Raw genomic sequence first — 23859 nt, 5'->3', positions numbered from 1 at the left:
CTTCTATTTTGACATTTTTCACTCTCTTCACTCACCTTATAACCGAGGATAATGCCAGGGATGGTATCGGGACTTGGTGGCAGCCAGGACAATTTAATGCTGGTGGAGCTTATTACTTCTGCTTTGACATCCCGTGGGGGAACTCTTGGCACTAAAATCATAAATAAAAATACAAATCAATAAAACTGTAATCATCTCATTCCCTTCTATAATATGAGCATAAACTTCCCGAAACAAATTGCCTGACATAAGAAAGTGTTCACAATATCAAATTTAATAATATATATTTAAAGATGCCAATATTTTTTTAATTTTACACTCCAAAATAATTGCATTCATCATTATAACAGTGGAACCTATAATGCCTTTTGGTAGATTTGCATCCTTTCACTGTGCTTCCTTTCCCACCTCCCATGCCCAATCCATCATTACTGACCGCCTTGCAGAGTCCAGCTAGTAGAGCTGGGGCTGTAGGGCCCAGGTCCAACGGCAGTGTAGGCAGCAACAGACACCTCATACGCAGCCCATTGTAAGAGGTCCACTAGGGTGAAACTGGTCTGTTGTCCTCCTGAGACATTTTGTACCTGGAACTCTCCAGAAAGTCCCACTCGCTGGTATCTTAAAAATGAGAAATACATCCGAGAGACTAAAAGAAAAAACCCTGTTCGAACTATAGATAAATATCTTACAAACCTTAGATTTTTTTGGAACCATTCATTCCCTATTAAGTGGTCTCAAATTATCTGAATTTGTATGTTTCATCTGATTAATTATTGCTACATTCATGCTATAGATCTCTTTCCATTATAATTCCTTTCTCAATCTGTGTTATCATCATACCTTATAAGATATCCACGAATCTTGCCATGTCTGTAGCGATACGGTGGGGGAAGCCATCGTATGTCTAAGGAGGTGCTTAATATTTCATCAATAAAGATGTGTTGAGGAGGTGCACCTGGAGACTCTTCAGGCAAGAAGATCCTGCAAAGCATAACACCATGCAAATTGTACACTCAGAAAAAAAGAAAGAGGAGTATATGCTGCACATGAGTCTACAAGAGACATGCAGAAAGAGGAAAGGGGGAGGATGGGTATCATTTCCCTCATGTTAAAGCTGTATTCTGACAAACCAGACATAATCTGCTTAGCAGAAACTTTCCTCCTTCAAGACGTCTCTGACTCCTTAATACCCCTCCCTGGTTACTACCTCCTCCGTTATGATAGAACTGAAACTTATTTTGGTGCCGGAGTTGCTATCTTTATCAAAAATTCCCTTCCTCACTCTCCCTGCACTGCCCTCTCTCCACCTCACCCCAGGAGTACCTCTGGCTACGGCTTCCGTCCCCCCCCATCCTTTATTTATATGTGTGTCGTACCATCCACCAAACAGTGATGACCCCATTTACATCTTGCTCTCCAACAAGATGGCTCAAGTTCTATCCACTCATCCCAACTCTCTCTTTCTCATATGTGGCAATTTCAATTTTCATCATGTCAGCTGGCTGGGTGTGGGTTCCTCTCACACCAACCATGGCACCTCAGCAAAGACTTTTCCGACTCATTGGGACTGACACAATCTGCCAAGTTCCCGAACTGGATCTCAGTCAATGGAGTATCTTATGTTCTAGACTTGGTTATGACTAAATTCCCTGCAAATGTCTGCTGCTCTTCTTCTGCTCCAATCAGTTCATCTGATCATTTGCTTGTTAAAGTGGACATCTCTCTGGCCATTCTCTGAGAGCCTCCTCAGCATCAACAAGTCTGGCATTTCACTCAGGCTGACTGGTATGGTCTTCAAGCAGCCATCAAACATCTGGACTGTTCTCCCATTTCCACTGTCTCTGACATAAACTCATCCTGGAAATTTTAACAAAGAAAATTTCTCTCTCATTAACAGATTTATCCCATCTCGTCTTCAGTTGTCATACCATTCCTCCCGTCCATGGTACACAGAAGGCAATTCCAATTGAAAGCAATCCCAGTTCCTTTCGCAAAGCTCGGAACAAGTATGTGTCTACCCTCAGGAGAGCCAGGAATCACCATCTCTCCACTCTCAAGACCGAACTCTCAAACCAGTCTCCCTCCAAATCCTGGTGGCATCTGGTCAAATCTGTTTCTGGTGTTAATTCCCCCCTCCCCCCCCCCTCCCTCAGCTAAAATGGCTGTACAGCTGACACTGCCCATGAAAAGGCTAAATGCCTCAGCTCTGTATTTGTTTCAAAATCTTGTTTACCAAACCCATCGCTCTCTGTACCCACCTTACCCAGTCATACCCATTTGCTGCTGGTCAATGTGTCCTTCTCTCCTGACAAGGTGGAGAAGTTTCTGTCAAACCTCGACTCAAATTCTGCAACTGGACCAGACGGCATCAGCCCATGGATCCTAAAATTCTGTTCTGCCACTCTATCACACCCTCTCTCTGTTCTCTTCGCCCTCTCCTTTGATCAAGGGCATGTCCCATCAGCTTGGAAATCAGCCAACATTACCGTTTCACACAAAAAGAGGTGCAAAAACAGATCCTTTCAACTACAGAGCAATCAGCCTGCTCCCAATCATCAGCAAGGTCATGGAATTCATCATTGCTTCCGATATTAAATCCTTCCTCTTCTCCAATGGCTTGATCTCGGATCATCAATTTGATTCAGACCAGACCACTCTACTCTGGACATGCTGCTTCTGCTGTCTCAACAATGGATGGAGGTACTCAATGCCAGACAGGAAATCAAAGCCGTCTCCCTTGACAAAAATCGTAAGTTTGAGACGGTCTCGCACCCCACCCTGCTGTCCAAACGCTCCTCTTATGGTATCCATAAAAATCTCCACTTATGGCTCACGGACTTCCTCGCCTGTCATAGTCAACGTGTGGCTCTCAATGGAATTCTTTCATCTCCTCTTCCTGTATAGGCTGGAGTTTCTTAAGGCAGTATTCTCGGCCCTGTGCTTTTTCTAATCTTCATAAATGATCTCTCCAACTGTCTGGAAAATCCTCTTTATCTGTTTGTTGATGACCACCTTCTGCCGTTCCATCTCATCCCTCAGATTGGCAGGCTGCAGCCTCTTCACTCTCTGCAGAACTGGATAAAATTACAAACTGGTCAAACACTTGAAATATATGTCTTTCAATCCTGACAAATCTCACACTCTCACTATGTCTCTCCGTAAAGACCTTCTGGAAAACCCTCCCATCTATTTTCTCAATAATCCTCTTGAAGTTGTTCTGTTACTCAAGCTTTTTGGTCTCACTATCTGTGATGATATTTCCTTGTGAAAACCACATTTCCAAGCTGGCCTCCAAAGGCAGTCGCTGACTGGGCATTCTCCATCGTGAGAAGTCATTCCTTGGCACACCTGAGCTCATAACCACTTCCAAGTAGGCTCCGGGCCAGGTATGGTCCATCTGCACCCCCCCCCCCCCACAACTCTCCGACCCTGGGTTTTTCTGAACCATTGGGGTGTCCTGGGGTGGAAATCAACTGGTAACAGTAAATAAACTTGGACTCACTACCCATTTGGTACCTATATTGGATGGTACCCTCAAAACAGCATATTTTTAAATCCGCGTTGCGCCATATTCGACACACGTGTTCTTTTGGTATTTGTGCCTGCTAATATTAACTCAGAATAAAAAGTTATATACCAAAAGAAAGCTGTTCATCTACTGATCATCATAGAATATTGACACATTACTTATAATGGTACCTTAATGGTCATAACTAGTGCTGAATAGCAGTACCCCACTTTAACGTAACATAATTCGGTATCGACCGTACTATTTCATCTTACACACATAATATGAACACATTACACCTGATATGCTTACATATATATTTTATTGGCTTTCTCCTGTATATCAGCTTTAATTTGATACGAGATACATCCCCATAGCTTCAATTCTCTTTTTTATACAGCGTGTCAAAGATACTACCTGTTTCGCGGGAACCATGAATCATATAATCTCGGTAACAGTCTTTGTCTATATTCAAAAGAACTGCCTATTACACTTATAAATGTCATTCATAATCGAATATCATAATCATACTGCCATCTTATTAACATATTAAACAAGAAAAACTTGTTTATTAATCACAGTAGTTTTTAATATCATCATATTAATATTCATACACTGGGTCAAACACCTTCCACAGAACAGTAACAATGTAATGCTCGAATATTTACTGTAAAAGTAAAAATATTTCTTATTTGAAACTAAATTTTAACATCCCATTGAAAAAATTTTTAGTATCGAATATTTTGATGATAAACCAAACATTATTGCTCAACAACAGATATCATAATAATATTAACAGTCAGTTTTATCCCTACAATTACATATGTATGTCGTACACTCAGTTAACCACATTATATCATATAATACAAGTATCCACTCTCAAAAGAACACAAACAAACAATTGCATTTTGTTAATTATCAACAAAAGTCAAACACTGCATGAGTGCAGTCAAGTTGGCTTGCTTGCACGAATGGCATATGTCCATCATGATCAGTCATCGTCACTGTCACTTTCATCGGTATCACTGTACAAAACACGATCCATATCATCAGGTGTTTCATCACCTGATTCATCATCACTCTCATCGTCGTCTGACATGACCTGAGCTATATCAGCCAGCTCACGCGGAAGCATGTCTCCATCATACCAGAGAGGATCCAGGCAGCCTTTCTCCTCTTCCCAGCCATGGCCTGGACTTGCTTTGGGAATCCTTGGTCGAGGAACGTGAGCTCTCTTCCAAATTCCCACTTGGTGGTTGACCCTTCGGATGTGCTGTGTGAGGCTCCTCATACATGGTGGAATATTGGCCATGTCTACATTGCCTGAGGGTAGGTGACGATTCTCCTTGGCACATAGCTCATTTATTCTCAGGAGTCGCAGATCATCAACGTGTGATACCTTTCCTCTTCCATACATGGCACATGTGAAGCTGTCTAGTTGATTGTTCAGCTCTTCTGGCACATCCCACGTATCTCCAAGCTTGTTGAGAATAGGGATGTATTGCGGCAGACGAAGCAGCGTTTTAACAGGTTTGATTTTTCCAATCCCTCGGAAAGCGCTAGTGCTGTCACAACCGCTGTAGGCGTGAAGTGCCATAAGAGCAGTACTCTTCTCTTGGCCGAAGTCTGCTGCGAGTTTACTGACGTTTATTAGCCTCTGCTTGTTTCCTGTGCCTGTGTCAAACAGTATCTTTATGTCGTTTATCGATGCGGCGTAGTGCAGTAAGATGAAGAATACATCCGAGTCTGGGCTCTTCACTCGAACAAACTCATATTTCTGGCTCCTGGCGTAGTTTACGTATAATATCACGCGCGAGTCTGTTTCTTCTTGAGACGATTCCAGCTGAGGCAACTCTTTGGCATCAACTGCAGAGAACGCCGTTTGGTCCTAACTTGAGTTGGCCTTGCTGGACCAGATGCGGCATGATCATCACTGACTTCTTGCATCATGATCCCGTGTGCTGTATGAACAGAACCTTTTCCTGTCAGATCATTCACCAATGAGTCGAAATTGTCAAACTCCGAGTGGAAGACAGACGGCTCTCGTGGTGACCTGATGATTTGGTTGGAGAGTTGTGTCGATGACTTCATCACTGATTCGGCCAGTGCAGTCTCCAATTCAAGTGAAAATGAATAACTCTCACAGTGTCCCATTCTATTAAGAAGGGTTATGAGCTTTTCACTTCTGTATAGATGTCTCAGGGACGTGCACATGATGATGTGTTTTGGAAGCTTCCAAGAGCCTTTGGTGGCAGCGCGACAGATATCTTGGCCGATTGATTGAACTAATCGCTGGCTTCGTTGTGACCTTGCTGATGTTGTTCCAGTTATGATGTAGCATAGCAGCTTCTTGAGTGAATCTGGTATAACATCGTCCATTTGTTGGAGATCAGAAGGACTTGGTGGCCATTTCAGTTCTGGGGCATTCGAGAAATCATCCAGAATTGACAGTCGTAAATGGCTACCTGCACTCTCAAGCATATCTCTTGATCCCAATTTGAAGGCTTGTTTCACTGCTGTCTGGACGTCAATTGCAGTGCTGAATATTATGTAGGACTTTCCCAGATCACAGAATGATAGTCTCTCCCTGAAAGGCTCGTGGTTTTCAAGCTTCAGTTTTAGTTTGCTGGCTCGGTAGTCAGGATTCGCATATTTGCTGGTTTGCAGGTTAATGACATACATTTGCCTCAGGTCGGATAGTTTCATTATCTTCTTGGCCATTAACACATCCCTTTCAATGGCATCACATACCACATCGAATGCCTGTCTGTGGGCTTCTTCTAATTCTCCTTGATGGTGCTGTGCCTCTTCGTCAGTACTGCGCCATTTCTCTGGCTTTTGCATATATTTCATACGGCAAGTTTTGTGGAACTTTGCCTCAGAGGCAAAAAGATCATGGCCTCGGATCCTCATTAAGAGCGTTTCATCTTGCTTCATTTCAGCCATCTCCAGTACCGGCTTCCAGCCTTCATACTCGAACTGGCTCATCCCCTGGGTAGTCCAACTGCCATGCACTTTCACTTTTTTACGACTTTCCGAAGAACAGAAGATACAGTCTGGCTTAAATATGATCTTGTCACCAGAACTAGTACGGGCCATCCGCTGAGTTGTGGCACCAGTTGTTTCAGATGTACCTGCAGTAGGAGGGTTCAGTCTGTCTAAGTTCATCGTGAAACGCTTGTAACACTCCCAGTGGAAACCATGGTGTTCGGCCAGAGATTCAGGGACCAAATCACATGTGTCCTTCATCATATGCGGAGACTGTGGGGGTTGTGCAAGGCGTCTTTCTTTGACCTCCTGCAGCTTGGCCAATTTCTTCTCAGAATTTTTGAGTCCAGATAACAAGTGCAACTCTCCATAGCTCAGTCCCTTTACATGAGTTATGCACACAATGGGTGGTTGTTCACTCTCACGTGTACGTTTCGCTCGCGCCGGATGTTCCATATTAGCGTTGTTACTTCACCTGCAAAACACATCAAAATATTGGTAAGTACCAAGCTGAATAATTATTATAAATTGCATCTTAATTATAAAAAATATCTTATATTGCATACTTAACTATGTAAAAAAAGGTGTTTAACTTAACTAATTGACTCGTTCTGTCGCTGTAAGAGACACTTAAATAACATAATTGTACAATCTGATGATCTCAATTTACGCAGGATACAAACATGGAAGGATCTGCATGCCATTTTCGTCAAAATTCCTGCAATAAACTACAGTGATACATCAATACAACAATATATTAAGTAACACATATTAACAATACATTGCTTTTGTCATGTGTCCAACATATATGTACATGATATACGTGGCAGCATTTGTAAATTGACAAATGCAGCATCGCCTACAATATCACCCCATACCGGTAGTATCTTTGACACGCTGTATAAAAAAGAGAATTGAAGCTATGGGGATGTATCTGGTATCAAATTAAAGCTGATATACAGGAGAAAGTCAATAAAATATATATGTAAGCATATCAGGTGTAATGTGTTCATATTATGTGTGTAAGATGAAATAGTACGGTCGATACCGAATTATGTTACGTTAAAGTGGGGTACTGCTATTCAGCACTAGTTATGACCATTAAGGTACCATTATAAGTAATGTGTCAATATTCTATGATGATCAGTAGATGAACAGCTTTCTTTTGGTATATAACTTTTTATTCTGAGTTAATATTAGCAGGCACAAATACCAAAAGAACACGTGTGTCGAATATGGCGCAACGCGGATTTAAAAATATGCTGTTTTGAGGGTACCATCCAATATAGGTACCAAATGGGTAGTGAGTCCAAGTTTATTTACTGTTACCAGTTGATTTCCACCCCAGGACACCCCAATGGTTCAGAAAAACCCGGGGTCGGAGAGTTGTGGGGGGGGGGGGGGGGGTGCAGATGGACCATACCTGGCCCGGAGCCTAAAGGCTTTCATCCACAGCTTGATGTAATACCGTTCTCCACTCTGGGCTGGTGCTCCTGCCTCACACCTAGCTCGGCTTCACGCTGTGGAAACCAAAGCTTTCAGAATCATTGGAATCTCCCATGATGAAGCTGATTCTGAGGGCCTTTCACTCTCTCACCTTTCTCTTTCTGTCTTCTCCTGACTCCTCTCCGGCCTGGCACCCCATGCTCTGCCTGTGCTCTGTACCCCAAATATTTCTGCAAGATACTCGAGGTCTGCCAGAAACCCCCTTTTGGTGAAACTTCCAAAATGAAGATTCGCTGCTCACCTTAACTCTTTTATTCCTCTTTTTTCCTGTCTCTGGTACAAACTCCCTCACTCTCTTCAATCCCACTCTTGTCTCCAGGTCTTTAAAACAGCTGTTCACCACCATCTCATATCTCCCCCCCATCCAAAACCATGATCTTTTCTACCCCCATTAATCCCCCTCCAAACCCACCTCCTACAAATTCCATGTTTGCTTTCCTGAAAGTCCCTGTAGTGTCCATCTTGTTTATTCAGTGTACCCTGGCCCAGCCCTCTCTCTTCCATAGTTCACCTGATGTCCCTGTTCCCTACTGCTTACGTCTCTCTCCCCCTATTGTCTCCCATTCCCTTTATTATACGTTTTATATGTTCGCTCTTATACGAGCCTCGACTTAGTATACAAAAAGAAAGAAAGAAAAAGGAATGATACCATGCCAGTGAAATTCGGCAAAGATGCTAATCCATTACTGCACAATTTCCAGCCAGCGTCACACATTTTCCCACCAATGCGTGAGTTTCCATATGCCAACGAAAACAGCTCATGTTTTCAGGGAAAACGTTTAGACCCTCCCGAGTATGATGTCTGACCAACTAACATTGCATAGATACATAAATCTCTTTATTTCAGCAAGCTTGCTTTTCAACACTCAAATTACAAAAATGGAGAATGTGGAACTCTTTGCATGTACTTTTTAAATAGCCAACCTCCCCTCCCCCCCCTCCCCCCCAAAAAAAATAAAATTCTCAACTCTGTATTTATCCGAGAGATAACATTTGAGCTCATGTTTTAATCTCATCTCACCTCTCAGTCGCTTGGCTATTTGGTCCATAGCCGACTTTGTTGACTGCTTGTAAGCGAAACTGGTAGGTCCAGCCCGGGACGATGTCATGTAAAGCCACTCGAGTAACATCAGGGTTGACATTCAATTGCAGCATCCTCCATGGGGACTCTGTTGGGACAAATGGAAAGTGAAAAATGTGTGCTGGACATATGATACCTGTTGGAAGATGTTGAATGCAAAGTGATCCATACCATTCTCAGAAACTTCCACCTGGTATCCAGTCAGTCTACTATTTCCATCAAAGGGCTGCACCCAGGTAAGGGCTACAACTCTGCCTTTGGGCTGTGTGGCACGCACATCCTGAGGCTCACTTGGACGCTCCCTTGGGGAGGGTTATTGGGTGGACAAAAGTCAGTACATCAGAGGAACTAATGCATTTTTCCCCATTCACTTTACATTTTGTATTTGAATTTTGCCTCCACATTTGCATAAGTTTTGAAGACAGTGACAATATACTCGTATATATATAAAGAAAGAAAAAGTGACAAAACGAATATATATATATATATATTATATACATAGAGTGCATTCAGAAAGTATTCAGACCCCTTCACTTTTTTCACATTTTGTTATGTTGCAGCCTTGTGCTGAAATCGTTTAAATTCATTTTTTCCCTCATCAATCCACACTCAATACCCCATATTGACAAAGAGAAAACAGGATTTTAGAAAGTTTTGCAAAATTATTAAAAAGAAAAAACGGAAGCCTCTCCTCAGTGAAAGACACATGAAAGCCCGCTTGGAGTTTGCAAAAAAGCACCCAAAGGACTCTCAGACTGTGAGAAACAAGATTCTCTGGTCTGATGAAACCAAGATTGAACTGTGTGGCTTCCGTCTGGCCACTCTGCCATGAAGCCCAGATCGGTGGAGTGTTGCAGTGATGGTTGTCTTTCTGGAAGTTTCTCCCATCTCCACACAGGATCTCTGGAGCTCAGCCAGTGACCATCGGGTTCTTGGTCACCTCTCTTACCAAGGCCCTTCTCCCCCGATTGCTCAGTTTGGCCGGGCGGCCAGCTCTAGCAAGAGTCCTGGTTGTTCCAAACTTCTTCCATTTAAGAATTATGGAGGCCACTGTGCTCTTGGGAACCTTCAATGCAGCAGAAGTTTTTTTTGTAGGCTTCCCCAAATCTGTGCCTCGACACAATCCTGTCTCTGAGCTCTGCAGGCAGTTCCTTCGACCTCATGGCTTGGTTTTTGCTCTGATATACATTGTCAGCTGTGAGACCTTATATAGACAGGTGTGTGCCTTTCCAAATCATGTCCAATCAATTGAATTTTCCACAGGTGGACTCCAATCAAGGTGTAGAAACATCTCAAAGATGATCAAGAGAAATGGAAGGCACCTGAGCTAAATTTCAAGTGTCATAGCAAAGGGTCTGAATACTTATGTCAATGTGATATTTCAGTTTTATTTTTAATAAATTTGCAAAACTTTCTAAAATCCTGTTTTCTCTTTGTCATTATGGGGTGTTGAGTGTAGATTCCAGCACTGCACACCTCCTGTATATTGATGAGGGAAAAAATGAATTTAAACGATTTCATCATAAGGCTGATGTGAAAATGTAACATAACAAACATAACATAACATAACATAAGAAAACATAACAAAATGTAACAAAAATGTAAAACATAACAAAATGTGAAAAAAGTGAAGGGGTCTGAATACTTTCTGAATGCACTGTATGTATGTATGTATATATATATATATATATATATATATATATATATATATATACACACACACACAAATAGGTTTTTATACATACAACCACAGCCTATTGACATTGGGAAATTATTCAAGAAGAGCTTGACATGTTTCCATTCGTTTCACCTTATTGACTTCACTCAAAGTCTGTACTGATCGGCGTTTGTAAACTTTCAAATGCAAATCTTCTTGAAAAATTATTTGTATTGATCTTCTTGAAATCCCTGTTTCTGCTACAGTTTCATTTGGTGTCATATGCATTCCATGATTTCCTTTCTGACATGAAACTATTTCCTTAATAACTGCGATATTTTCATCAGTATGACCTTTTTGTTTTATTCCACTGTCGTGAAAATCAAGCTCAGACACGACTTGACCTCTGGGTAGGTTTAATATCATTTAGATCTGAAGTACATCCTGTAAAAATACATTCATGCAACAGGCATTAATATCAGAGTATTTCATGAGCAATGGTCGATTCAATATGGCAATGGTCCAATAGAGAGGACAGTCAGCGCAGCATTTAGGGGCGTACATACCATTCAAACTACAGGACTATGTCACAGTGAGTTCCGCTGGAGTGTCCGTGCGCCCCGGTTGTCCCGGGTCTTATAGACGCCCCTTTTGAAGCGAGCACACCCTGGGTTCACCTTGGTATAATTTCACTACATTCTCCCCGCTGTTAGAACTATACTGCCGCTCGGCAGGTTGCAAGCAAGCATCAGCAATAATCAAATGGGTCACGTCAATCCACGTCAGTCGGTCCACCCGTAGCGGTCGGGGCGGCGAACTTCCCTGCCAGTTCGTGTTCGGAATCTACCGGGCACGGCGTCCCCAAGCCCGGAGTCGTGCCCGGAGCCCCCGCGTCGGAATAGCCGCCGGAGGTGGGAGTCGGAGGGGGCGCCCCAGCGCCTTCGGGCACGGGAGTGGGGAACGACGGAAGTAACGGTGGTAGTTCCATAGGGGAAGCTTCGGTAGAGTCCATAGACTCGTAGACGGGTTCGTCGATATCCCTGTCGTCGTCCCCACATGGGGCGAGATGGCGTACGGAGACAGTAGACTCGCGGCCATCCGCCGTTAACACGCGAGCATGCTCGGGATTAGCCTGGAGGACCTGCACCTTGTCAACAAGGGGGTCGTACTTGCTAGCGCGAACCGCTCGTTTGAGATAGGCGGGCCCCGGTTCAGCGAGCCAGCTGGGTAAAGATTGGATACTGCCGGAGCCTCTAGGGTGGTGGAACAGTCGTTCGTGAGGAGTCTGGTTGGTGGCGGTACATAGGAGAGCCCGGATCGAGTTTAGAGCGGCAGGCAGCGACCACGCCCATTTATCGAGGCCTCGGCCGAGGGTTCGGAGGCTCAGCATGACGACCCTCCATATAATCCCATTAAAGCGTTCAATCTGCCCATTCGCTTGGGGCCGGTACGGGGTGGTGTAGCTCGAAGCGACATTATGCTGGAGCAAGTAGCCCCTCACCTCCTGGGACAGGAACACCGCACCCCGATCGGTATGCACGTAGGCCGGATACCCGAACATATAAAACAAATTCTGCAGGCACCGAATAACCATGGCAGCCGACATATCCCCGCACGTGTAAGCAAAGGGGAATCGTGAATACTCATCGACGATAGTGAGCAGATAGCGAGAGTTGCTCGACATTGGCAGCGGCCCTTTGAAGTCCTTCGCCAAGCGCTCCCACGGTCTAGTAGCCCTAACGAGTGTCCCCATAGGAGGGTTATAAAAACGCGGTTTGAGTTCCGCACAGATCGCGCAATCACGGCAGATGCGGCGGATGTCCTCAATCGAGTACGGCAGATTGCCCTCGCGCACAAAATGCGTGAAGGGCGTTACCCCGGGATGACACATAGTGCCGTGCAAAGTGCGCAGCCCCTCCAAAGTTACAACCCCCGCGCAAGTGGCCGGCCTCGATAAGGCGTCAGCGACCAGGTTATCCTTCCCCGGGCGGTATTTGATGGTGTAGCAGAAGTCGGCGAGTTCGATACGCCAACGGGTGATTTTCTCATTCTTAATGCGCTGAGCATGTAAGGTGTCGTACATAAACGCAACGCTCTGTTGGTCCGTGACGATTTGGAAACACCACCCAAGCAGATACGGCCGCCATCGCCGAATTGATTCGACGATCGCGTACGCTTCCTTTTCGACAGACGAATGCCTCCGCTTGGCGGAGGTGAGAGTACGCGAGAAGAAAGCCACAGGGCGGCCCCCTTGGGAGAGAGTCGCCGCTATCGCATGATCTGAGGCATCACTCTCCAAAACGAAAGAGGCACTCTCGTCAATCGTCGCGACAGCGGCGCCAGCGATGTCGACTTTAAGGCCCTCGAAGGCCGCCAGGGCGGCCGGGCCCATGGGGAAAGTATCGCAGGCCACGAGGGGGCGGAGCTTCGTGGAGAGATTTTGCACCCACTTTGAATAGTGGGCGAACAGCCCTAGAGCGCGTTTCAGCGAAGCCCGATCGCTAGGCGGAGCCATATCGAGCAAAGGGCGCAGACGCTCCTTATCCGGAGAGACGGAGCCATGGGTCACGGTGTACCCCAAAAGGTCTACCGTGCGTAGAGAGTATCGACACTTAGCCGCATTCATGGTTAGGCGATATTTCCGCGCGACCTCGAGGAAGCGTTTCAGATTAGCGTCGTGATGCTCCTGGTCATACCCACAAACTGTAAGATTGTCCAGATAGACAAAGACATCGGTCAAATTCTCCTTCGCAACGAGGTCATCCATAGCCCTCTGAAAACAAGCGACTCCGTTAGTTACCCCAAAGGGAAGTCGCGTGAACTGGTACAACCGCTGACCTGATTCAAAGGCTGTAAAGACGCGATCAGCCCTAGAGATGGGGACTTGATGATACGCACTACGCAGATCGAGAGTGCTATAAACGGAATACAGGGCCACCTGGCGTACCAGGGCGTCCATCCCCGGTAAGGGGTAGGCATCCAGCTGTGTAAAACGATTAATCGTCTGCGAATAGTCGATTACCATGCGCCGGCGGTGGGCCTCACTCTGCACCACTAAGACTTGGGCCCGCCACGGTGACCTACTGTGTTCTATAATACCGTCCTTTAAGAGCAGGGCCGTTTCTTCCGCAATGAATTGCGCGTCCGCGCGAGAGTAGCGCCGCGATTTGACGGCTACAGGGGTACAATCAGTGGTCAGGTTGGGGAACAGTGAGAGAGGCTCCATGTCCATTTGAGCGAGGGCGCACACAGCGAGCGTGTCCGGCCCACCGAAGTCTATTTCCAAACGTCCATGCCGCTTAAGGAAATCAAGTCCTAACAGAACGTCAGCGCATAAAGCAGGTAATACCACGAGATACACGTCCGGGAACGTGCGTCCCTTTATCACAAGTTTCAATCGACACGCCCCTTTTGTGCTCAACTGAAGTCCCTGAGAGGCCATGAAGATCCGGCGGGTTGTCCCGAGAACCGGCCACCCATGTTGATGCACAAGTCGCTGATCGATAAAACTATCCGTGGACCCCGTGTCAATCAAAGCTTGCGCAAAAACACCCGCGACCGTGAGCGGAATGATGGCCTGCGCAAGGCCGGCAGACCCGGCAGGTATTGTACCGGCCGGGCGAGAAGATCGCGCCTCGCGGGTGGATCCCACGCCGGCTGCAATCCTTCGGGCAGCGTCGGCAGGTTGGGCCTCAGCAGGAGCATTGAAGTCAGTTGGCTCATCAGCAGATTCATTTGCTAGAGTGGGTGTGTGTAGGTCGTAAGAGCCGCCGCCAGATGGCGCTCGAGTCACGTGAGAAAGATCTCTGCCGTCTGCAGATTCATATGCCAAAGTGAGTGCATGTATTTCGTAAGAGCCGCCGTCAGATGGCGCTCGAGTCACGTGAGAAGGATCTCTGCCGTCTGCAGATTCATATGCCAAAGTGGGTGCATGTAATTCGCGCTGCGTTTGCCGCACATCGAGAGGAGTTTCCACAGCAGGAGCATGTCGCTTGTTTGAAGTAGGCGTTCGAACGCCAGTCAAGGTCGGTCGCGCTGTGGCCGGTCGCGTTCGCGCCATTTGTTTCGGCGGCCCGGTGTATCTCACCAAGGTCGGGCGTGCAGCCAGAGGCCCACGAGAAGGAGAGCGGCTCATCAAAGCCGAGTGAGGCGCCCCCTCCGGCACTCAATCCGTTGGCTCCGCGATGAGCCCATTCAAGGTTGCGCGGGGACGCGTGCCCCGAGCGGCCTTCCTGCAGACCTTTGCAAAATGGCCCTTGGTGGAGCACAGGTGGCATGTAGCCTCCTGAGCCGGGCATTCAGAGCGAGGGTGCTGCCGATTCCTGCAAAAATAACATTTTGCATACCGGTCAGGCCGTGGCCGGGCAGCGGCGGCAGCAGTGAGGCCGGAAGCGGAGTTCGCTTCAGGAGCACCCGGAGTCTCGGCCGTGGTGGTCGGGTCCTCCTCCGTATCCTCGGCGGTAGCCCTCTCCGGTCGCGCGAGTTGAGAGGCCCTCGCCACGACTCGTGGGTGATCGTATGTGTTGGATTGTTCCCGGGCATCTGTATATACGCGCGCCAGCCGTAGTGCTTCCGTAAATGTCAGATCCGCGACCTCCAGGAGTCGGAGCCGCAAGACCCCAGAACTAATTCCGGAGATGAATGAATCTCGGAGCAAGTCGTCCTGCACTTGCTCGTGGGTCCGTACGTCCTGCACGCAGTCCGCCAACAGGTAGCGCAACTCCTGCGCGTAGCGATCGATCGATTCAGATGGTTGTTGTCGCCGCTGGGAGAGTTGATGCCGGCCGTGCACAGCGCTCCGTGTTTTTACGTATAAGCACTTCAGCTCGGCTAGTGCCGTAGCGTACGTCTCAAATCGAGCTATGTTCCGGAACACGGTGTGATAGACCTTCGACTGTAACACGGACAGCTTCATCGCAGCGGTGAGCTCTGTTTCGTGAGCAGCAAAATAATTCTCCAGCGTTTTGAGCCAGTGAGTGAACTCCGATGCTGATCCCTCAGCTTGAGAGTCGGCTCCGAGAATTGGTACCACGATCATCTTGTGGTCAGCCATTCCGGCGATTTAAATGATATTAAATGTCGTGAAAATCAAGCTCAGACACGACTTGACCTCTGGGTAGGTTTAATATCATTTAGATCTGAAGTACATCCTGTAAAAATACATTCATGCAACAGGCATTAAAATCAGAGTATTTCATGAGCAATGATCGATTCAATATGGCAATGGTCCAATAGAGAGGACAGTCAGCGCAGCATTTAGGGGCGTACATACCATTCAAACTACAGGACTATGTCACAGTGAGTTCCGCTGGAGTGTCCGTGCGCCCCGGTTGTCCCGGGTCTTATAGACACCCCTTTTGAAGCGAGCACACCCTGGGTTCACCTTGGTATAATTTCACTACATCCACTACCTTTGTTTCTAGCAATATACCCAGTTATATCAGTTTAATGTGTATTTTTTTCTGCACCAGAACGAGTTTGTTATTTGTTTGGAAACATTGATGTAATTTTTCTGGCACCATAGTATTTCTCAGTACGTAATTGTTTCATTAATATAAAGTCTTCTTGACTATATGAAGGCATTTTCGACTGTTTTTATTTTTTAATAACCAACAACAAGGAGAAATACATTATATTAGACCCAAATATTATAAAGACGTACAGAAGTGCGACATATATATATATATAAATATATTTTTAATAGAACTCATCACCCGAAACAAGCAACCTTTTGCAATAGTAGATATAGCAACTGACAAAAAATACCTCTAACCCTAAGTAACAGCTTATGCCTTATAGTAACATGTCATGTTGTCATGTGATGTTATGTGTTGTGTTTCTGGGATAACAGCCTATATATATATATATATATATATATATATATGTATATATATATATATATATATATATATATATATATATATATATATATATATATATATATATATATATATATATATATATATATATATATATATATATATATATATACTGAAACGCAAAAGAAGCTTACCACCTTTGAAACCTTTAAATATCAACAATAACACTGCGTGTAGTAAATGTGTAAACTTATTTGTGGACAATAGTGTCCTCACTGTCAGACAAAACGGTCACGGCTGGTCACTTGAACCTTCAATGGTCACTTCATAGCACAGCTGTTGAACAGCCGTTTTGACTGTCAGTGATAAGCCAAGGGGTACGGGATGATTTTAATGAGCTGCACGTGATGTCTTGATATTGGCTTTAAAAAGGCCAGTGCAAAATGGGCATTTCAATCAACATGCCACGATTGTCAAGGGATCAACGGCAGCGTGCCCTGGGCATGCTGCAAGGTGGACTGAGCTACTGTGAGGTGGCACGTCGCCTTGGCTGTTCACACCAGACGATATCGGCCCTGGTGGACAGAGACACCCTCCACAACTCTGTAGATGACAGACCTCGATCAGGGAGGCCAAGAGTCACCACTGCAAGGCAGGACAGCAGATGGTCCGAAGTCACCTGCGGGATCGATTTCATCCAGCATCCCGCACTGCGGCAGAAACTCCGGGGCGTGCAAACCCACGGATCTCCAATGATACTGCACGAAGACGACTGCATGACTATGGTCTGACTGCCAGAAGACCATACAGAGGCCTCGTGATGACGGCTGCCCATCGCCGCAACCGACAGAGATGGTGCCAGCAGCATCAGCGGTGGACCTTGGCGCAGTGGAACGAGGTCGCTTTCAGCGATGAGTCAAGGTTCTGTGTGGACAGTCCTGATGGGCGTGAGCATGTCTGGAGAAGAACTGGCGAGCGATATGCCGATTGTTGCGTGCGTCAAGCCAACAGGTGGGGTGGCCCAAGTGTGATGGTGTGGGCCGCCATATCAGGCCGGTACAGGACGCCACTGGTGGTTGTGGATGGGAATCTTAACGCCCAGCGGTATGTGGATAACATCCTGCGACCTCATCTGCTGCCATTCCTGCTAGACCACCCAGAACTGAGAACCTTTCAGCATGACAACGCTCGTCCCCATGCTGCTCGCTTTACCACTGCATTTCTCCAAGGTGAGAACATCAACAACATGCAGTGGCCTGCACTCTCCCCTGACCTGAATCCCATAGAGCACCTGTGGGATGAGTTTGGGAGCTGCGTAGTTGGCAGGGCCAGGACACGGGCAGAGCTGCTTCAGACATTGAGGACTGAGTGGGACAGAATCCAGCAGCAATCCATCCAAAGACTGGTAGGCAGTATACGCCGACGATGCACTGCCTGTATCCAAAACAATGGTGGCCACACACGCTATTGAAAGGGGACTGACATTGCACCCTGTGCTGTTCTGTACTGTAGAACAAACTGATGAGATGGTGTATCTTGGTCAAAAACTTGACATGTCATCAATAAAATGCCAAAGTTTCAATTAGCAATTGTTGGTTTGTTTTATTTTGAACTGTTACAATTTTATTACATTTCAAACAAGTGGTAAGTTTATTTTGCGTTTCAGTCAGACCATAGTCATGCAGTCGTCTTCGTGCAGTATCATTGGAGATCCGTGGGTTTGCACACCCTGGAGTTTCTGCCGCAGTGCGGGATGCTGGACGGAATCGATCCCGCAGGTGACTTCGGACCATCTGCCTGTCCTGCCTTGCAGTGGTGACTCTTGGCCTCCCTGATCGAGGTCTGTCATCTGCAGAGTTGTGGAGGGTGTCTCTGTCCACCAGGGCCGATATGGCCTGGTGTGAACAGCCAAGGCGACGTGCCACCTCACGGTAGCTCAGTCCGCCTTGCAGCATGCCCAGGGCACGCTGCCGTTGATCCCTTGACAATCGTGGCATGTTGATTGAAATGCCCATTTTGCACTGGCCTTTTTAAAGCCAATATCAAGACATCACGTGCCGCTCATTAAAATCATCCCGTACCCCTTGGCTAATCACTGACAGTCAAAACGGCTGTTCAACAGCTGTGATATGAAGTGACCATTGAAGGTTCAAGTGACCATCCGTGACCGTTTTGTCTGACAGTGAGGACACTATTGTCCACAAATAAGTTCATGTGGCGGACACAAAAGCCCACTGGCGTGGTGACATCATTCCACGCACCAAGTGGGCGGTGGCCACGCCCGAGGGGTAGGCGTGGCCTCATGATATACACCGGGCGACCAGCCCGGAGGAGTTCAGTGTTACAGTGTAGTCTTACAATAAAGACGTTTATATGTTACCGCTTGTCCGCTTCCTCCTTGCTCACAAGCAGCGCGCGTAACGCCGCGCTTTACTGGTGACCCTCGACGTTGGATCTGCCGTAGCGATCCTTCCGAACACGACGCCATTGCAATGGCCAACGACAAGGCAATGGCGATTAAACTTCCCGAATTTTGGGAGGCCCAGGCCGAAGTCTGGTTGGTTCAAGCCGAAGCCCAATTTCAGCTTCGGCGCCTCACCAACGACGACCTGCGCTACTGCCATGTCGTCGCCTCCCTCGGGCCCGGCACGGCCGCTCGAGTTGTGTCCGTCCTTCGCCACCCACCGGACGGCCACAAGTACGAGGCACTCAAGCGGCTACTCCTAGCCACGTTCGGCCTCACGGACGACGCACGGGCCGATCGCCTCCTGGATCTCCCCGAGCTCGGTGAGACGCGCCCGTCGGTCCGAATGGACCATATGCTGTCACTGTTGGGCGACGAAGCCCCCGGTTCGCTATTCCGGGCGCTTTTCCGTCGCCAACTTCCAGCGCAGGTTCGCCTCGCGTTGGCCGGGACCGGGCTAACGGAACCCCGAGCATTGGCGGCCGAGGCGGACAAGTACTTCGCCGCTTCGGACACGCGGGCGAGCGTTGGCGTGGCCGTCACGGCCTTCGACGCTGATGTTCCACAGCATCATCTTCTACAGCACGCTGATGTTCCACAGCATCATCTTCTACAGCACGCTGATGTTCCACAGCATCATCTTCTACAGCACGCTGTGGTTCAGCAGCATGCTGATACGCACCTCGTGAACGCCGCCACGCCCCGCCCACCGCCGCGGCGAAAACCGCCACCGCGGGGAAACCCGTCGACTCCACCGGCCTGGCGGAGCCAGCCGCGCTCCTCCAGCTCCACCACCTGGTGCTGGTTCCACGCCAAGTTCGGCCACGAAGCTCGGCGGTGTCATCCGCCGTGCTCCTTCAACGGGTCGGGAAACGCCCGGGCCGGCGCTCAATTGTGGCGATGAGCGCCGGCCGTTCGAGCAGCCTACTGTTCATAACGGACACCTTCTCCAGGCGCCGTTACCTGTGCGACACGGGAGCACAGGTGAGTGTCATTCCCGCCGGCACGTCAGACAAGCACGCCGCGGGTGGGGGCCCCGCACTGCTTGCCGCGAACGGGACGCCCATCCGTACGTACGGAAAACGCTGCCTCTCTCTGCGGTTTGGAGGGCAGGTTTTCCGATGGACGTTCGTCACCGCCGACGTGCCCATGGCACTGCTTGGCGCGGACTTCCTGTGCGCTAATGGGCTCCTGGTCGACGTCAAGCGCAGACGGCTTGTCCAGGCCGAGACGTTCAGCTCGCTCGCGTGTGCGTTGCCCAGCTCAACGAGCGGCTTGCCAAGTGGCTTGCCGAACGATTCGGTTCCGGCCACGTTGGTCTGTACGCTTCCGGCAGCGGACGCATTCACCCGCCTCCTCGCCGGCTTCCCGGCCCTCACGCGGCCCACCTTCTCGGCGGGGGCCGTCAAGCACGGGGTGGCCCATCACATCCCCACCGTCGGGCCACCGGTCTACGCCCGGGCACGCCGCCTCGAGCCGACGAAGCTGGCGGTGGCAAAAGCAGAGTTCGCTACCCTGGAGCGACTCGGCATCGTTCGGCGCTCAGAGAGCGCTTGGGCGTCGCCGCTGCACATCGTGCCGAAGCCCGGCGGGGGATGGCGACCGTGCGGGGACTATCGCCGTCTCAATGACGCCACGACTCCCGACCGCTACCCCCGTCCCCCACATTCAGGACTTTTCCGCCCGTTTGGCGGGCAGGTCCTTCTTCTCGAAGGTGGACCTCATACGCGGCTACCATCAGGTCCCCGTCAGGCCGGAGGACGTCCCGAAGACGGCGGTCATCACGCCATTCGGACTCTTCGAGTTCCTGCGCATGCCCTTCGGTCTGAAGAATGCGGCTCAGGCGTTCCAGCGACTGATGGACAGCATCCTGCGCGACTTGGATTTTGTCTACGTCTACCTGGACGATATCCTCGTCGCCAGCGCGTCCCGCGAAGAGCACCTACGCCACCTCCGCACGCTCTTCGAACGCCTGGGCCAGCATGGCCTGATTGTGAACCCCGCAAAGTGCCGGTTCGGCGCCGCCACAATCGATTTTCTGGGGCACCATGTCACCAGGCACGGAGCCGTCCCCCTGCCGGCCAAGGTGGAGGCGGTGAAGGGGTTTCCGCGCCCCCGCACGATCAGAGGGCTGCAGGAGTTCCTGGGCATGGTGAACTTTTACCATCGGTTCCTGCCCCGTATCGCCCAGCTCCTGCGCCCCCTGCACGAAGCTCTCCGAGGTAAGCCGGGCAAAGGCGACGTTACCTGGACCGAGCAGATGGACACGGCGTTCACGGGCGCGAAGCTCGCCTTGGCTAACGCCACCATGCTCGCGCACCCGGCGCCCGATGCACCGATCGCCCTCACCACCGATGCCTCGGACTACGCGGTGGGCGCGGTGCACGAGCAATGGGTGCGTGGAGCTTGGCAACCGCTGGCGTTCTTTAGCCAGCAGCTTCGCCCGCCCGAACGCCGTTACAGTACCTTCGACCGCGAGTTGCTCGGACTTCACTTGGCGGTCAGGCACTTCCGCCATCTGCTCGAGGGCCGGGCGTTCACTGCCTTCGTCGACCACAAGCCGCTGATCTTCGCGATGGGCAAGGTCACCGAGCCGTGGTCGGCCCGGCAGCAGCGTCACCTCTCGGCCGTGTCCGAGTACACGACGGACATCCAGCACGTCGCGGGGAAGGACAACCCGGTTGCGGATTGCCTTTCCCGGGCCGTCGCCCACGCAGTCCACCTCGGCATCGACTATGCCCGGATGGCAGCGGACCAGGCCGCTGACCCCGACGTCCAGGCCTTGCGGACCGCCGTCACGGGCCTCCGCGTCACCGAGGTGCCGTTCGACGGCGCGGGCGCGGCCCTCTTGTGCGACGTCCCCCTCGGGCGTCCTCGCCCCATTGTGCCCGCGGGCTGGCAGCGCCAGGTGTTTGACGCCATCCACGGCCTGTCCCACCCGGGCGCGAGGGCCTCCCAAAGGCTGATCGCCGACAAGTTCGTCTGGCATGGCCTCCGGAAGGCCGTCCGCGGCTGGGCCAGGACATGCCTCGCGTGCCAGCGCGCCAAGGTGCACCGGCACACCCAGGCCCCTTTGGCCCCGTTCACGGTGCCGGAACGCCGGTTTGACCACGTCCACGTGGACCTGGTGGGACCTCTGCCCCCCTCGCGGGGTTTCACCCACGTCCTCACCATGGTGGACCGCACCACCCGGTGGCCGGAGGCCGTGCCCTTGGCGTCGACAATGGCGGCCGATGTCGCGCAGGCTTTCATCGCCACCTGGGTCGCCCGGTTCGGCGCCCCCTCAGACATCTCATCCGACCGCGGCCCCCAGTTCACCTCGGAGCTCTGGGGGGCGGTTGCGCAGGGGCTCGGGGTCCGGCTGCACCGAACCACGGCCTACCACCCCCAGGCTAACGGCCTGTGTGAGCGATTTCACCGCTCATTGAAGGCCGCGCTCCGGGCCACCCTCCGCGACGGCGGCTGGGTCGACAGGCTCCCCTGGGTCCTGCTGGGCCTCCGGACGGCGCCCAAGGAGGACCTGCGCGCATCCGCGGCGGAGTTGGTCTTCGGGCAACCGCTGCGGGTGCCGGGCGAGTTCCTCCCCGACTCCACGGCACCATGGTCCGCGGCACAGCAGCGCTCCGCTCTGCAAGAGACCGCCCAGAGGTTCGCCCCGGTGCCAACGGCATGCCACGGGCACCCACCGACGCACGTCGCCCCGGAGCTTCGCACGGCGGGGTACGTCTTCGTCCGCCACGATGCCCATCGGACACCACTGCGGCCCCCGTACGACGGGCCTTTCCGCGTGCTGGAGACCGGGGCGAAGCACTTCACCCTGGACATCGGCGGTACTCCTGACCGCGTTTCGGTAGACCGCCTCAAGCCGGCCCACCTCGATGTGGACCATCCACCGCCAGTGGCCCGACCCCCACGTCGGGGCCGCCCTCCTGCGGGCAGACCCCCGGCACCGCCCAGCCCCGCCGCCACGGTGCCCCCCGGTCCTGCACCCATCCCAGGGGCAGCCAGGGGCATCCCACCTGGTATCCCTGCACCCCGGACGCCGCCGATCGCCAGGGGGCGCTTCGGCCGGGTCATTCGACTGCCCCACAAACTGGCCCTCCAGGTGCGCGGGAATTCTGGGGGGGCGCGTGTGGTGGACACAAAAGCCCACTGGCGTGGTGACATCATTCCACGCACCAAGTGGGCGGTGGCCACGCCCGAGGGGTAGGCGTGGCCTCATGATATACACCGGGCGACCAGCCCGGAGGAGTTCAGTGTTACAGTGTAGTCTTACAATAAAGACGTTTATATGTTACCGCTTGTCCGCTTCCTCCTTGCTCACAAGCAGCGCGCGTAACGCCGCGCTTTATTCACACATTTACTACACGCAGTGTTATTGTTGATATTTAAAGGTTTCAAAGGTGGTAAGTTTCTTTTGCGTTTCAGTATATATATATATATATATATATATATATATATATATATATACACAACAACAACAATAACAGGCATTTTAAGGCCATTTTCCCTGCAAGAGCGGGGGTTAGCCTCACGGTCCCCATGACAATGTTCTCCATTTATATATATATATATATATATATATATATATATATATATATATATATATATATATATATATATATATATACAGATATATATATATATATATATACAGATATATATATATATATATATATATATATATATATATATATATATATATATATATATATATATATATATATATATATTTATATATATATATAAATCTGATAACCAAGGAGGACCTTGAACTGAGAACTCGTCTCACCTCTTCTCTGAACTCATCTCAACTCATCTGCTCGTCTCATCTGA

The 23859-nt window shown here is 49.7% G+C and overlaps 1 protein-coding gene across 1 annotated transcript in view; it reads right to left on the bottom strand.

The window, feature by feature from the left end:
* Nucleotides 1–23859, bottom strand: part of LOC137425102 (protein sidekick-2-like) — a 547704-nt gene that overhangs the window by 263102 nt on the left and 260743 nt on the right. Inside the window, 7 exon segments of the mRNA XM_078772524.1 lie at nt 36–151; nt 437–618; nt 841–981; nt 4540–5374; nt 5485–6965; nt 9024–9171; nt 9255–9385. Of these exon segments, the coding sequence (XP_078628650.1) occupies nt 36–151; nt 437–618; nt 841–981; nt 4540–5374; nt 5485–6965; nt 9024–9171; nt 9255–9385 (3034 nt within the window).

This window comes from Myxine glutinosa, chromosome 1, assembly GCF_964187855.1.
Source record: "Myxine glutinosa chromosome 1, kmMyxGlut1.1, whole genome shotgun sequence".
NCBI lineage: Eukaryota > Metazoa > Chordata > Myxini > Myxiniformes > Myxinidae > Myxine > Myxine glutinosa.
This window is presented reverse-complemented; position numbering and strand designations above follow the sequence as displayed.